Genomic DNA, 15146 nt, shown 5'->3' with positions numbered 1-15146 from the left:
CAATAAAAATGTGTTAAACAATTTCAAGGTTAATTGATTTAACAAGTTGTTATTGATCAGTAAAACATAAATGAATCATTCATGGCCATGAATGAAGACAATAAACTGTATACAACTCATAAACCGTTTTAATATCCCTTTGTTTGTTTAAGTTTTGCATGAAGCAAAGGAATTAAGCCACCTTGTAAGTTACCATAGCCCTTCAACCTTCGAGACAGCAGCTCTCCAGTGAGCTGAAGGTTACAAGTGATCAAATGGGACGTTACAATGAGTCCAGTGTAAACATTACAGATGCTAATTTTTAAAAAAAATGTCTGGCATAACCTTAATTTATAAGTAATATATAAATAATATAGTCTGAAAACAACCTCGATGTTTACGTTATATTCGGTAAAAATTGCAATGAAGGGATGATTCAGAAAAATAAAAGAATAATTCAATGTGATGTTGTAGTAATAACTATATTATCATATATATATATATATATATATATATATATATATATATATATATATATATATATATATATATATATATATATATATATATATATATATATAGAATTTCAGCATAAAGGCCAACATGCCTGTGGCATAAATTCCATGTCAAATACTGATTCAGAAAAAAAATGATCCTTCTGATTTTTCGATAAGAAGTTGCTTATTCGGTGGGACAGAGGCGATGGGGTGAGCCCGCCCTCTGGTGGGAAAACAAAGACATGACACCCTTCCTTTATATGCTGCTTCTTTTGGTTCAGCCTTTAGTCTTCTGGTTGACCACGGCACGTCCCACTGAGGAACCAGAGGTGCTTTATGATTTAACCCGTGTCTTTTTGCCTTACATCACTCAGTGCGTCGCTCCTCCACATGGATACACCCTGTCTGTCACAATGTGTTTTCCTCCAACAGTAGAGGGCAGCATAACAATATGGCGGACTAACTAACAGTGTGAACTTTGCTTGTGAAGAAGAAGACGAACAAGTAAAAGAAGAAGAAGAAGAAGAGTAGCCCAGGGTGGCTAGCTGAGGTCCAGACATGTCAAAGCATTGACAGTAATGCTAACTTGTCCGCAGTAGTTAGGGAGTTATCAAAAAGTGTCTGGGAGCTAACAGGAAGGATTGAAGAGCACGAAGCCACCCCGGGGGGCCGCGTTGAGGGTTGTCGAGCCAGTGAACCGGAACCGAGCCCAGAGCTTTGATACCGGACATTAGCTTGTTAGTAGGGGAGCTCCCGAAAAGTACCGTCAGGGCTCGTTTTATCCAGTCATGTCTGCGGCCGGGGACTTTGGGAACCCTTTAAGGAAATTTAAACTGGTCTTTCTCGGGGAACAGAGCGGTAAGTGCAGCGTAGACGTTATTAAAGTTGTTTGGATGTCGAGCCTATGCGAAGCTCTGCGGGTGAGTTAAGTTAAGTGAGCCGGCTAACGCCAGAGTTTGACGGCTTTGGTGATTAGCTGAGCTAACACTAGCTGCGTAACGTCACACTTGTTGTGGCGTTGCGACACTTGTAACTGGATGCGTGTCTACTTCATGGAGCAGTTCATATTCTCTTGATGGGATCATAGGTCATAGCTGGAGAATCGACGTGTTCCCTTGTTGGCTAACTTCCGTGGCGAGCTGTGATGAGATGGATAGATACTGTATTATCAAACCATGGAGGTAGAGTGAGCTAACCTTAGTAGAAAGTTATAGTGTATTAAAGTGTTATTTAAGTCGAAGTAGAATTGGAAGTACCAGTTGTATTTTTGTCTTCGCAATACTTCCTAAGTGAAGGCTGCAGTTACACTCACGTTACGTACGTATGTTTACAGCTGTGTCCAGAAGACTTGAAACAATGTGACACTGATTACTCAGTCAGCGCAGTGTATCTGTTCTGGGGGCTCATATACATCCCACTTCTGAAACCTGTCCAGTAGCATTCCTGCATTCTCCCTACTCACGTCCCACCTTTTTCCAGCCAGGCTGAACACAGGGTGTGTTTGTACTGAAAGAGAAAAAGGGGGCAGGGAGTGTCGAGCCGTCATGTGTCGGTTTTCAAAGATAAAGGTGTGGGCTTGTCTTAATGTAGTTCAACGCCTTACTTCCACAGATTTCCTTTTTTTTCTCACAGCTCTGTGTTTTACACTCAAAACTCACAGTGTAAGCTGAATTTGGATGTAGAATTAGTTTGCACATAGTTCCCACTTCTCTCATGTCAGAGAATAGTATGTCAACTTGAGGTATTTGCTGATACAAAGCACTAATATCATAATATCTTATCCCACATTTAAAATCAGTGTACTGCATGTCAATTTAAAAAAAGATATTGCAATATTCTGCGACACTAATGGGGATAATACTTGTTACATCTACCTTTTCGTTGAAAGACACATTATTATGGTATTCTTTTTGCAGTGACCTGTAATGACAATATGTAATTTGTGTGGGCCTGAACATGGAGCCATTCACTGGTGTTGTGCTTAAAAACAGTTGGGGACCTGCTGTGACATATTGAATAGAAATAATAGTTAGGTAATTCATGAAGATGTTGTACTTCATGGTGATCCATCACTTATGGCCTGACATTATCCAAGCTGCCTAATAAGGATTCACACTGATACTGATTGGTGCATCCCTAGGGTGGAAACACCATATGGTTGTGTTAAAAATTCTGACAATTTGTCTTCTGCGAGTGATTGTTTGTTCAAGGTATTGTGCCCTGAAATATGACTCTCCGCTCCCATCAAGATTAGGCAGAGTGTGTGTGTTTGTGTCAGACTGTGTATGATCAGCTGGGGCTCCTTGTAAACAGCTGTGTTGGCTTTGGCCATGTCATCATCACTTGATGCACAGTGTAACTGATAATGTAATACGAGCATAGTGAAGCAGCCTGTGGAGTCCTGAGCTCAAAGCAACCATATAAGTGTGTCTCTCTGTGCTGAATGTGGTGTTGTACTAGTAGGCTAAATATCAGCATGTTTGGAAGTAATGGAATTAAACCTTCTACAAGTAACAAGTTTAGAGACTGTGGACGAGTGAGCAGAGACGTGAAGCACCACACATCATTGAAGTTGGTCAGTTTGGGCACAGCAAGGAAAAACATTTTAGAAGGGACATGTTTGGGGAGGCTGGTTCCCAACCGTACATGTGTCTAAACATTCCTCAATTTTCTAACTTCTTCTCCCAATAACTGCACCACACCTTTTTAAATGAACAACAATTTAAAAAAATAGTGATCGTTGTATCACGTGCTGCTTTCAGCCTAAGTCCATTAAGTGAGTGCTGCGTTTCTGTGTTTTCTCATTGTAAATTGAATATTTGGGGATTTTTAAATGTTTCCTACAAAAATATAGCAATAATGAGACTGCACCTTGGCCTCTGCCCTATTGCAAAGAGCATTTTTACTATTTTCTTTTGACATTTTCAGGAGGAAACAATTAATCAGATTATACAAATATCATACTTATGATAGCCACACATTCATTTGGTTATGTTGAATAAAAGATGATTAACAAACACAACTGAAGTTAAAGCATGATTATTGCACTTAAAATACTTTGTTTCTGTTTGTGTTTTTTAGTGGGAAAGACCTCGCTGATCACCAGGTTTATGTATGACAGCTTCGACAACACTTACCAAGTGAGAAGAATATATCCACCTGCTTTAATCCCATTTGATAATCTCCATATTCTTCTAAAATCAAACATTAATTGACTGAATAAAGTTATGCATATTTAAGTACTTGTCACCCATTTTCAGGCCACAATAGGAATAGATTTCCTGTCGAAAACGATGTACCTTGAAGACCGAACAGTAAGTAAAACATGTTTGACAAAGAGTGATTAATCAGTCTTTGATTGTTAGGTGTTCTTGTCTTTGTCCAGATTGGGGGTATTCACTTTGTGACTGCAGCATTTCGCTGCAAATTATATCAAGGGACAGTCAGATGCTGATTTCTGACATAATTTTGTATTGTTCTTTTCTTTCTTCAATAATTCAGTTATGTTTTCTCTGACAAGCACACACAGCATTTGTACTGCCTTGAAGTCTGAGTGGGATGCCATACCCCCCGGACCGTCGCTGTCTTTGTTTGTTTCTCCCTTCAACAAAAGCTTTTTTCCTCTCCTTCCTACCCCTCCATCTATTGTCTTCATTCCAGTTTTGAAATGAAACACCTTACTTGATCAAGAGAGGAGGGTTGATGACAAGTGAAGGGTGATTATTTATTTATCCCCCAGGCCCAGACAGCTTGCTCTCGCTGGTGGTCATTCACTACCTGCATGCACTACGTTCTTGGAACTCCCTCTATCGTTTCCCATTCGTCTAACTTTATTCAGTTTTTTCTTTTTTTTTACAATTTGCTTACCTCATTTTTTTTTCTTGTTTTATTTTCATCCCTTTTTTGTTTTTTGTTTTTCTCTTTTGTGTTTTCTCCCATCCCCTTCCTGCCCCACAGATCCGGTTGCAGTTGTGGGACACAGCAGGGCAAGAGCGGTTTCGTAGCCTCATCCCAAGCTACATCCGAGACTCTGCGGCTGCTGTCGTAGTGTACGACATCACAAGTAGGTGAATCACCTGTTTGGTGTTGATGCCACGAGTGCCTCGTCCTCTGTTATGTGTACTGTCTGTTTCATTTCACGTTTATGAACAATCTGTTCAAATCAACTTGAACACTTGATTCTGTTGGTAAATCTTTGTTGCCAGATGTGATGCAACCACATTAATTTTAAATTGTAAAATATCATCAGAATTCCTTCTTGTCACAAACTTGCCCGTTTTCACAGCTGAGGCTTTTCACCTCCTGCACACTGATGCCCCGCTTTCTGTTTCTCCTCCATCTCTCTTTCAGATGTCAACTCCTTCCAGCAAACAACAAAATGGATTGATGATGTGAGAACGGAGAGAGGAAGTGATGTCATTATCATGTTGGTGGGAAACAAGACAGACCTTGCAGACAAAAGGTAATCTGTCCTTCCTTCCTCCTGCTTCTGTGTAAGTGGGTCTTTTCCATTAAGAGCTTACTAATGAAGTCATTGATTGTTGCTGCTTGCCTATCAATACAGAGTTCTTCCGCCCTTTTCTGAGGCAGAGCCAGTTATCTCTGCCCTTTGTAGATGTCAAAGCTCTCATTGACTTTTTTTTTAATCCGATATACCCTCTTTCAACTCTCACTGTCTGAAGATATTGATTATCTAATCTTTAACAGCTCAAGCGCATAAATATTTTGATAGTTGTCAGCTGTATTTGATTTTTTTTTTACCTGAAAGTGTCTACTGTGTGATCCATTTCATCCACCTGTTTAATGAAGTAAGTTGTACAATGACTTTCGCTGTGAATCCCTTAACCTCCTTATCTACCGCAGGCAAGTATCTATTGAAGAGGGTGAGCGGAAAGCCAAAGAACTAAATGTAATGTTTATTGAGACTAGTGCGAAAGCGGGCTACAACGTAAAGCAGGTAAGAGTGTGTGTATGTGTGAGTCGTGCTCTGTTGTCCTGCTGCGAACGCTGCCACCTGGGCTCCACCTCCAAAGGTCGCCTGCCACAATTAGGGATCTAGTCATCTTTGAATAGTTTAGAATTTCTAAAATAGCTATTTCAAATTAACTTACCAGCTGAATCGTCGTTAATTTACTTTCCAAATTCAAAGCCTTTCGTCGCCGTTGTGAGACGTCGAACAGCGGAAGTTTTACTGGACGACTTTTGGTCACAAGCTCAGATGGCAGTAGCATCGGGAAGGGGCACGGCTTCTTAGTCCACTTCAATGTAATCACAGTCTGTATTTTCTTTCCCCCTGTCTTTGTCGATGTCTGTGGACGATTGTGTGCGTGTTTGTGTGTTATGCGCGATGACTCGTGGCTCATCACAGACAGATAACCACAGAGGAGGGAGAGCAGAGAGCGAAAGAGATGAATGTTCTGTTTATTGAAACAAGTGCAAAGACAGGCTACAATGTCAAACAGGTAGAGCGTGTGCCACTTTGTGTGTGTGTTCATAGTGCTCATGCGCTCTTCTGATTGGCTTCTATTTTACACAAGCATGCATGCATATAGGTGTGCTTTAAACTTTGGCTTCCTCTGTTTGCAAGTGAGGTGTCTGGATTTGTTTTCAAGCCCTCTCTCACCTGTTAGGAGCAATGATTTGTATTGCCAGTGTTTGATCATAAAGCCCTCGAGGTGGGTCAGAGTTTGAAAACGAATAGGCCCTTTTCACATCAGCACATTTTGACAGGTCCCCTGCAGGTAAACACAATGTAATTGATCATCTTCATTATGGCCCTGTTTCATTCAGGTGGGCCTATTGTGCATGCTGGCTCACTGGAATGTCGGTGACTCGCTAAAAATTATGGGACCATAATTAATTTGATAAATTACACCTGTGTTTATCCTGCTACAATGTGGCTAATCTGAAAATGGCCTATGCTGCTACGCGGATTAGCACATTAGCAGTTTTTGTTGCATGTGCATAAAGTCTGGTCCTATGTTATGCTTTGTAGTGGGGTATGTTAATCATCATCATGCATTCAACCCTGTCCCTTTTTTTTAAGAAATCATTTGAATCCATCAAATCCTCCAAGCGCTATCGATGGAAGGTCTCAGTGAGGCACAGTTACACCGTATTTTCAAGACACTTCTGCTGTGCAGTGGTTCATAAACATGCTGCTAAATTCAAATTAAATTTGGAGAAAGCTCTGGTGGCTGTCTTCCTCTGTGCGAGCTTCAAGCGAACCTTATGCTAAATCATGTCACAGGAATGTACACAGAATGCTATCTGGATTTCATCCTGTGCTTTAAGTATTTTTCCTTCTCTGACAGACTATATCTGGTTCTCTTTCCTTCCAGCTTTTCCGGCGTGTTGCAGCAGCCCTACCTGGCATGGATACCACACAGGACAAGAGTCGAGAGGACAGTATCTTTTGTGTACATGTACACAGCGTCATGACAGAAGGGAGTTGGGGGTCTCATCGCTCTTTTACGTCGTGTCGTATGGATAGTCCCTGCCAGGGGTAAAATCTACTGCAGCAGTGTCATGTTTAACACATGTGTCCCTTAGGATTTATTTTACTAGTCAGGGCACATAATGTCACTGAATGTTTTACTGTGGGTATAATCTTAGAAAAGTACTCACCATCTTGAGGATGCTGTCAGTTTGGATTCGCAGCAGTCTGATTCAGATTGAAGATGAGTGTTTATCTACCATACAACCTTAGTTTTGATCATTTATATGTGTAAGTATGACCTTCAAACCTGTAAATAGTGTATATTCACAAGGAAATTCCAGATTGTGTATGGTTTTTAAAAGTTTAAGGTTCCTCATTTTCAAAACTCAAATTTTATTTCCAATGAAGCAGTTGTTGAGTTTAGCTCTAACAACCTCTCACATACATTTAAGAGTTGAATACTCCCATTCTGTGCTCTTCCTTAACTCTTAAACCCTTCAGTGATCGTTGTAGAGCTGGAGAAGCCACCAGAGCTACCTGTCAACGATGGAAGCTGTTCCTGCTAATGCCAGTTTGTCATTGCTTGATATTTCTCTCCTGGCTTTTTAATAAACCCAGTGTTTTTTCTGTATCTGTACCTTTTACTGCACCCATTTCTGTTCCCAGCTTTAAAGAGCTCAGACACTACAGCTGTTATACTTGCCATTGGGAAAAAAAGAACGCTCTGAAATGACTCTCTCGTAGTCATAAATCACTTGTAGTGAATATTTGCACTGTAACACGCATATGATAAAACTGTACTCACAGCTGTTGTCTGTCATTTTAAACAGAAGGCACAGTCCTGTGGTTTATGTCTAAAGATGACTCTTTGAACAAAACTGGAAGAAAAAATGTGTTTAAGACATCAAAGTATGTTTTTAAAAGTGAGAATATTCTTGAAAACAAAAGTTAAATATTGCTTTAAGCTTAATACACACAATGTGGTGCTGTGTGCATTTGTCAGTGAACCTAATTTGTGCTGTTGCAGTTAACTGACAAGGATTCATTCATGAATCTGTTATTTCTTTGAAATGTCTGGAATAATTTGTGGAAAGTTTGCAAAGTTATGTTAGAGCATACATTGACAAGCATATTGTCCACCCACAATGCCAGAGCTTCTTTTAAACAGAGTGTGCTTTGTGGTGCCTGTACCAGCAGAGTCCCTGTTCTCCCAACGTGTACCAGCAAGATATGACAAGTTAATACACAGCCAGACATCAGCACATGGTATCAGACCAGCACAAACACATGCGACCTACGAGAAGAGCAACACTATCACGACACTATCCACATTACCGTCCTTCCTCTCTTTGCTCACTTGTCCTTGAGGGGTTATTTTGACCGTGGCTTCCATTTTCTATTACCTTTTCATTTAAATTGATCTTTAATTATTTTTTGTAAAGACTACGGATATCATAGATTAAAACTATTTCTTTGAACATAGTGTTTGAGAAGGATGTTCTCATATATTAAGAGTAATCATAAAACCCACTGTAAACATTAGATATGAAGATATATGCCTGTTGGAGTTCAATTGTAGAGGGCTTCCTTGGCTTTGGGTGTATATAGTTAAGTTTGGTATGTTTGAGGAACACTTTAAATAATCTTTTTGTTTTTCTTTTGTTTATTTGTTGGTATTGATCTTTTGTTAGTGATTATTCTACATGTGTATTTAATCCACAATGACATGTAATATTTATTTCAATTGGATGCATATTTCCTTTTTTATGGCTGTTGATATCAACACTTTGGGTGCAAGTCCTTAATTGCTAATATAATATGCTTCCATCTGGACGACCTCTAAATGTCAATTTGATCTTACTGATAATGCAGTGTAATTTTTGCTTGAACTTATATGGAGGGGAGTTGGATTTGTATAGCATAGTAGCCCCTAACGTTTCTGTCTGGAATGGTTTTAAATGAAAAAATTAAAAATACACTTGTCGCTTCTGCTGGAATTCATCAATTTCTTATTGACGGCTTTAAGATTTGTCCTCAACTACTTACATGGTATCTTTGAAAATCTGAATTATAAATCAGAGGTTAATACTTAGAATTGTAGGGATGTAACTCTTCAGCATATCACAAGACTAAGTTTTAATGTGTCTGAGGGGCTAAACAGTAATTACTAATCTGCTGGGGCCTAAAAACACACTATAACTATGTTTTATTAGTATAACTTAAATACAGATCTCAAATATGTTGTTGGATTTCCTTCTACTGTGTGGATCCCTGTTCTCGCGAGACTTGCAAGAATACGACCAGTCGGTCCGGGACGTGACAGTATCCCGGGCTGTTACCCTGGAAACCAAGCTGGAAACTAAGCTAAACGCCTGCGGCTACGCGGGTCAAACGTCGTCATCTTGAGACCTATTGAGCTTTGATTTGATAGTTAGTTAGTTAGTTAGTTTAGTTAGTTTTTAAGCATTTACATCCATTATGATTGGCGATTACTACGAGACGCTGGATATAAACCGAAACGCCACAGACGCAGATATAAAAAAGGCGTAAGTTTTAGTAAACTATAACCACCGATATAAATTAGGTTACGTTCACTACAACGAACGTGTTTAATGTCAGTTTCCCTCTTTTACATAACTAGATATCGACGTCTTGCGTTGAAGTTTCATCCGAGCAGCAACAGAGAAATTGGAAGCCCCGAGAAATTCAGTCAAGTGGGCGAAGCCTACGACGTGTTGAGCGACCGTGAGTCGCCTCCAACAGGGAGGGTTGGCTGTATCTGGAAAGCAATCCACTGTCTTTTAACCGGTGTTCACTTCATAGAAGCTTCATAGAGTCGTCAACCATAACCTGTGTTCTTTGTGACAGCTCGAAAAAAGGCAACCTACGACAAGTTTGGTGAGCAGGGTCTAACAGGTGGGATCCCACCTGAGTTTGGCAGCACTGGGGCCTGGTCATCTAAGTATGTCTACCACGGCAAGCCAGAGAAAACCTTCAGAAACTTTTTTGGAGGCGACAACCCATTTGCAGGTAAAAGAAACGGACCAAACGATGAAGGGGCTTATTCAAATGTTAGACTAATTACATTAACCAAAGTGTATCCTTTGCCAGACTTCTTTTCAACCGATGTACCGCTTCAGTTCGGTGGCCTGAAAACAGGAGTGGTGAAGACACAAGGTCCTCACATAGAGAGAGACCTTCATTTGTCCCTGGATGATCTCTTCCATGGATGCAAAAAACACATTAAGATATCTCGCAGGGTAAGAGCTATATATGTGAGATAACTATTTTATGTCATTCCACAGCTTATTCATACTTTTGTTTTCCTTTTGTGTCTGATTTGTTTTCCAGGTTATGAATGAGGATGGATGCACGTCCAGTATCAAAGACAAGATTCTGGCTATAAATGTGCAGCCCGGATGGAAAGAAGGCACAAGAATCACTTTCCCTAAAGAAGGAGATCAGGTAAAAGAACAATACATCACCATTTGCTATTGCGATTCAAAACAGCTGCAATGATGCTCACTGATCTTACACTGTCACTTATATGCTGTAATACTGTGAAGGGGATTTGACCTGTTGTTCTAGTTACTTGTCTTTTAAAAAGGGCTTGGAATGTCTAATGTATAATGGTTTCACAAGTTTGTTTCAGGTTAGCAAGTTGTTGTGGTTGAGGCAAGGATAAATTATTTTGAATAAAATCAATAAGGCTGTGGTCATAGTCTGCATGGTTTCTCTGTCTATTTATTTTCCTAATTCAACATTTCTCACAAAAAAGTGTTTTATGGCGTAAGTTCAGGCGTGTGTCGCTGTCCCTGGTGCTGATTTATCAAACACTCAATTAGAGCTGATTTCTCAGCAAATTGGACTTCATTATATACAACCATAGATTTTAGACAATATGGGTCGTATCATAAAGTGGGTATTAATTTACTTGTCACTGAATGTATTTTTTTAGCAAGTCTCAATGCTTATTATAATTATTGTTGGTGAATAAGTGATAATGTAGATGAAACAAGACTGGAAACCTGCTCAAGCTGTTGACCACAGAATACAAGACAGGATATATGTATCAGGGAAAGATAACTGAAAATAATGCTTAAATATGAACCTCTAAGAAACTCATTTTTTAAGGGTATAATTTCCACTGGATCTGATGCAATACCACCAGTAGGTGGCATCAGCTGATCTCTTTCAATATGCTCATTTGCTGATATGAATATAACCCGCCTTGTAATTAGTGACTTATTTTTAGGGGCCAAACAGCATCCCTGGAGATATTGTGTTCATAGTGCGACAGACGAGCCATCCCCTATTCGTAAGACAACAGGACGACCTGATCTACAAGGTACAAATCACTCTGCAGATGGTGAGTCATATTAATGGGCGTCAGAATCATTTTTGTTCATACTTGAAGATTTGGCTGAAGCAGAATAACAGTGAACCTTTCCAACAGGCCTTGACTGGGTTCTCTGTGGATGTGCCGACACTAGATGGCAGGCTTATCAGTATTCCCATCAATGACATTGTGCAGTAAGTGGAATACTAAATAAGTGAATTCATGTTTTGTCATTCTATTACTTTGACTCTCTCAAAGCTGATTTAAACATACGGATCAAAGTAGAGAGAAATGATCATAAGAAATTCAAGCCCTTTATATAAACAGTACACTGATAATAACAAAGACATTTCTTGATGAGTAATTATTCGAGGCTTGTGAATCAAGTGCATCAATTACCATTTCCCTGTCTCTGATTTGTTTCACGTCAGTCCTTCGTACACCAAAGTGGTGACTACAGAAGGAATGCCGCTGTCCCAAAATCCTGACCAGAGGGGAAACCTCATCATTACTTTTGACATCCAGTTTCCAGAGACGCTCTCTGCCGAAAGGAAGTATCTGATCAAACAAGCTCTCTCTTATTTATAGTGATGCAGATGCTAATACACGTGTTGCTATCCTGTGACTTATGATTAATGTGGTCATTAAAGAGAGAGACGTATCAACACAATTCGTATAACTTTGACACTTTAGCTTAAAATATCCACTAGGAGGCAACAAAACGTAAATAAAGTTGTAAACAACATCCCTGTGCTACAATATCTGCCTTCTCACATACAATAATGGTTACGGTATAACTGTGAAGTTGTGATTCGCAGCCGTTAGGGCTCGTTTCAGCTGCTCGTATGTCACAAACATCACCACATTCCACGAGCCCAGACGTAGGAAAGATGGCATGAACCTCAAGAAAGAAAAAAACAGATAAACAACATGATAAATTGGCACTCATCTATATATAGCTGTTTTGTACAGTTATTTTACAACCCTGTTCTCTCTTCACTCTCCCCTATACATGTTTGATTTATATCATCATCAATCCTCTCAATATTGTCCACTCAGTCAATGCTTACCCCTTATAAAAGGCCAGCGGCCCCTCTTTGGTCATCATGGCAGCAGCACAATTGAGGACACTGCTGTACTGGCCAAGAGCAGCGTTCATATATCTTGTCTTGACCACATCAACTGGAGACGCAGTCACAGTTGTGCACAGCCCAGCACCAAAGGCTGATACAAAGTGGCAGGGCAGATTGTCTGTGGAGCAAAAGATGAATGTTACTGCTCTGAAGAGAAAAACACCGGGACATAATGACATGCCTCTGCATCAGTTGTTTTGTTTTACCTGTCAAGGGAGTGGACTTAAGGAGTGTATCCTTGATGAAATCGTATGTCACCAGCTCAGTGCAGTTGACAATTGCATTTCGTGCAATGTTTGGAGCTGTACCTGTGTGTTGATGTAAAAGGCTTGTTTTAATAAATGAAAGGAGATGCTTTAATAGCTAAATAATCATCTTAAACTCAAGCTACTGTACCTTTCCACAGGCCACGAATGCCTTCTTCTTTTGCAATGGTCTTGTAAGCATCAATAGTGCTACAGTAGCGTCTGGCTTGCCCTGGAGTCCTGCCCTGTGCCTGGAGGCGGACCTTCACTACATCTGTAGGCTGAGCAAAAGCAACCGCCATGGCCCCAGTGGTACTTCCTGCCAGCAGCCGACTGCCGATACTAACATCTGAACCAGGGAGGAGGCAAGTGTCAGGCCTGATTACTGCAGGACTCCGTTGACTAGCTCAGATCGGAATACAGTCATAGATACTCACGATCAGAGCCTTTGGTGTAGAACTGTTTGACAGAGTCATAGAGACCAATGCGGACAGAGGCAAAGCTCATCTGCCTCTGGAGTCCTGCCACCAGGCCACTGTAAAGGCTTCTGGGCCCCTCTGTACGCACCATGGTGATGATGGTGCCAAACACTCCACGGTACTTCACTGCAGACCCTTTCCCTGCAGCTGCTAAAATCTTGACCTCTCCTTGTATCTGTGCAAAATAAAAAGGTTATACTAGGTGAGGATAAGAAAGGATGGGGCACTGTTGCATACTGTATACTTATGTACACATATTCAATACCGAAATTTGATGTGTTGATAGGCATAACTTTGATATTTGCAACAAGCTTGATTACCTGAAGCCGCACTTTGGCTGTGTCCAGGGGAAAGGTGAGCAGGTCAGCAAAACAGCCTGCAGCTCCTGCTCCTACACACTTCACAGCTGCTGATGGAGGCACATCTGCAGGTCCAAATCCAACCATTTTCAGAATGATCTTGATCAAAAGATGGATTGAAGAGTGGCTTATTAATCTTGACAGTACAAGATGTTACTCCAAAATCTGAAAAAGATAGACCCCAAAACACATTTTATCCAAATGTATTTTATGGAAAAGTGCCCTGAGCTATTGTACAGCTTATTTAACACCACCATTAAGCAAAAGAAACATCCTAAAGGAGAGGTTTCAGTGATGCTAAATGAAAGACAGCTGTTCAGTACATTATGTGCAGACAGGGAATTGCACACTTAAGCTGAAACACATTACACTCTTTATGTAAAGTGGGAGTTTTTGGTTATTAATTCTTACCTTTAATGGAGCAGGAAAGAAACATTAGAGATCAGGATTCTCTAAAGGTGTCTCTCTGGCTAAACTTTTTCCCTGCTAACATTTGGTTCCCTTGTTTTTCCATAGAAGATTTTTCAGAAGTGATGAGCCTTAAAATCATACTCCAAATCCTGAAAAAAACAAACAGACATAATGTAAAAAAAAAACTAAAAAAACAATAACATCGGAAGGGTACAAGAGTATAACCAGAATACACACATACACCGTTATTTCCGTTGGAGAAGTTAAAATGCCCGGTAAAACGCCTCTCCAAGTGATGATAGCCCACTGAATCGTTGAATGGACAGGATGCAGTACTGTGGGGAAGAGAGCCGTCTCTTTAAATACTGCCCTGTTCTTGTTACATCATGGCATGTGTTGCTGATTGGGCCCCACCCCCACCACATCTATATGGTCTGCCTGCTGGAAGACTGTAAACCTGCCTGCGTGACAAACAGCCTCTGGTTGTGTTTGTCTGATTCTGTATGTGTTGGAACATATTTTGTCTCCGTCCCCTTGACTTCATAATCAAGCTTCCTCTGTAGTGTGTCCTCGGAACAATGACGACGTCACAACAAACCATAAAAATTGCATTGTGATTGATTAGACAGGCTCAATGTATTGAGAGTTGAATGTTTTGTGAAAATAAAACATTGCATTGCCAAATTTGATTTTCTAACTCGCAAATACAGGTTTTGTTACGCTAGTTATCCGTGTGAAGGTTCGTACATGAGATTATAGTACAGGGAGCACATAGAGAAATTAAATGCTGTGTCATGCTGATTGTTCAAGAACAGTGCCCACCAAATTTGATCCGTATGTTCAGACCCTTTCTCTCTGCACCGCTTCTTTTTATTAAAAAGATGAACAGGGCTACGTAAAGCGATGCAGCATTCAGTTTCTACGTTATTTGTCAGAAGTTATCTTATTTCACAGCTGTGCTTTCAGAGCACCTCCTGCTGAAATGTTGAATTGAGTGAATCTTTTGTCAGATAATCTTTTGTGGTGTGCACACAGACGCAGGCACCTCCCCAATTTGAAATAGACACTAATTTTTCTTTCACGAGGACTGATCATTTATGAAGACTGATCATTCATGAAGAAGAAGTCAAGTCTTTACGCAACTCTACTATATAGTCCCTAAATGGTAATCTACTTGTATGTATATTACTTGGGTTATGGAGAAACATAGTTCTGGAAGTAATTTATATTTGCTTGACAAAGGCATGCTTTAAAGCCATGTTTTT

The 15146-nt window shown here is 40.2% G+C and overlaps 3 protein-coding genes across 4 annotated transcripts; 2 read left to right on the top strand and 1 right to left on the bottom strand.

The window, feature by feature from the left end:
- The first annotated feature begins 998 nt into the window (after positions 1–998).
- Positions 999–7546, top strand: rab6a (RAB6A, member RAS oncogene family). 2 transcript variants are annotated; one of them, XM_068601395.1, is made up of 8 exons: positions 999–1334; positions 3558–3616; positions 3737–3790; positions 4434–4539; positions 4827–4938; positions 5845–5938; positions 6818–6884; positions 7417–7546. In XM_068601395.1, exons 1-8 carry the CDS (start codon positions 1265–1267, stop codon positions 7479–7481), a joined length of 627 nt encoding a protein of 208 aa, XP_068457496.1. In that variant the 5' UTR covers positions 999–1264; the 3' UTR covers positions 7482–7546. The 2 variants fall into 2 exon arrangements, with proteins under 2 accessions (XP_068457496.1, XP_068457495.1); XM_068601394.1 differs by lacking the exon at positions 5845–5938 and adding an exon at positions 5340–5433.
- Positions 7547–9255: 1709 nt separating this feature from the next.
- Positions 9256–12208, top strand: dnajb13 (DnaJ heat shock protein family (Hsp40) member B13). The gene is made up of 8 exons (XM_068601393.1): positions 9256–9461; positions 9557–9660; positions 9784–9945; positions 10027–10175; positions 10267–10380; positions 11171–11284; positions 11372–11448; positions 11686–12208. The coding sequence occupies exons 1-8, from the start codon at positions 9394–9396 to the stop codon at positions 11840–11842; spliced, it is 945 nt and encodes a 314-aa protein (XP_068457494.1). The 5' UTR covers positions 9256–9393; the 3' UTR covers positions 11843–12208.
- Positions 12014–13596, bottom strand: LOC137803116 (dicarboxylate carrier UCP2-like). The gene is made up of 6 exons (XM_068601396.1): positions 13432–13596; positions 13070–13286; positions 12784–12981; positions 12594–12695; positions 12325–12505; positions 12014–12155 (listed from the first exon to the last, which is right to left on the bottom strand). The coding sequence occupies exons 1-6, from the start codon at positions 13555–13557 to the stop codon at positions 12041–12043; spliced, it is 939 nt and encodes a 312-aa protein (XP_068457497.1). The 5' UTR covers positions 13558–13596; the 3' UTR covers positions 12014–12040.
- Positions 13597–15146: the final 1550 nt, after the last annotated feature.

The sequence above is a fragment of the Clinocottus analis genome, unplaced genomic scaffold (assembly GCF_023055335.1).
Source record: "Clinocottus analis isolate CAN_PGR_092001 unplaced genomic scaffold, fCliAna1.0.p SCAF_5, whole genome shotgun sequence".
Taxonomy (NCBI): Eukaryota; Metazoa; Chordata; class Actinopteri; order Perciformes; family Cottidae; genus Clinocottus; species Clinocottus analis.
The sequence above is the reverse complement of the archived record's forward strand: the minus strand, read 5'-3'. Positions and strand labels throughout refer to the sequence as shown.

What these genes read in the sequence shown, in the direction of transcription:
- rab6a (XM_068601395.1), top strand. Translation starts at nt 1,265, where the DNA reads ATGTCTGCGGCCGGGGACTTTGGGAACCCTTTAAGGAAATTTAAACTG. An exon ending in GCTTCGACAACACTTACCAA is followed by an intron (nt 3,617 to 3,736) that starts GTGAGAAGAATA and finishes ACCCATTTTCAG; the next exon opens with GCCACAATAGGAATAGATTT. An exon ending in CGTAGTGTACGACATCACAA is followed by an intron (nt 4,540 to 4,826) that starts GTAGGTGAATCA and finishes TCTCTCTTTCAG; the next exon opens with ATGTCAACTCCTTCCAGCAA.
- dnajb13 (XM_068601393.1), top strand. Translation starts at nt 9,394, where the DNA reads ATGATTGGCGATTACTACGAGACGCTGGATATAAACCGAAACGCCACA. An exon ending in ACATTAAGATATCTCGCAGG is followed by an intron (nt 10,176 to 10,266) that starts GTAAGAGCTATA and finishes TTTGTTTTCCAG; the next exon opens with GTTATGAATGAGGATGGATG. An exon ending in TACAAATCACTCTGCAGATG is followed by an intron (nt 11,285 to 11,371) that starts GTGAGTCATATT and finishes CCTTTCCAACAG; the next exon opens with GCCTTGACTGGGTTCTCTGT.
- LOC137803116 (XM_068601396.1), bottom strand. Translation starts at nt 13,557, where the DNA reads ATGGTTGGATTTGGACCTGCAGATGTGCCTCCATCAGCAGCTGTGAAG. An exon ending in CTACACCAAAGGCTCTGATC is followed by an intron (nt 12,982 to 13,069) that starts GTGAGTATCTAT and finishes TCCCTGGTTCAG; the next exon opens with ATGTTAGTATCGGCAGTCGG. An exon ending in TAAGTCCACTCCCTTGACAG is followed by an intron (nt 12,506 to 12,593) that starts GTAAAACAAAAC and finishes TTTGCTCCACAG; the next exon opens with ACAATCTGCCCTGCCACTTT.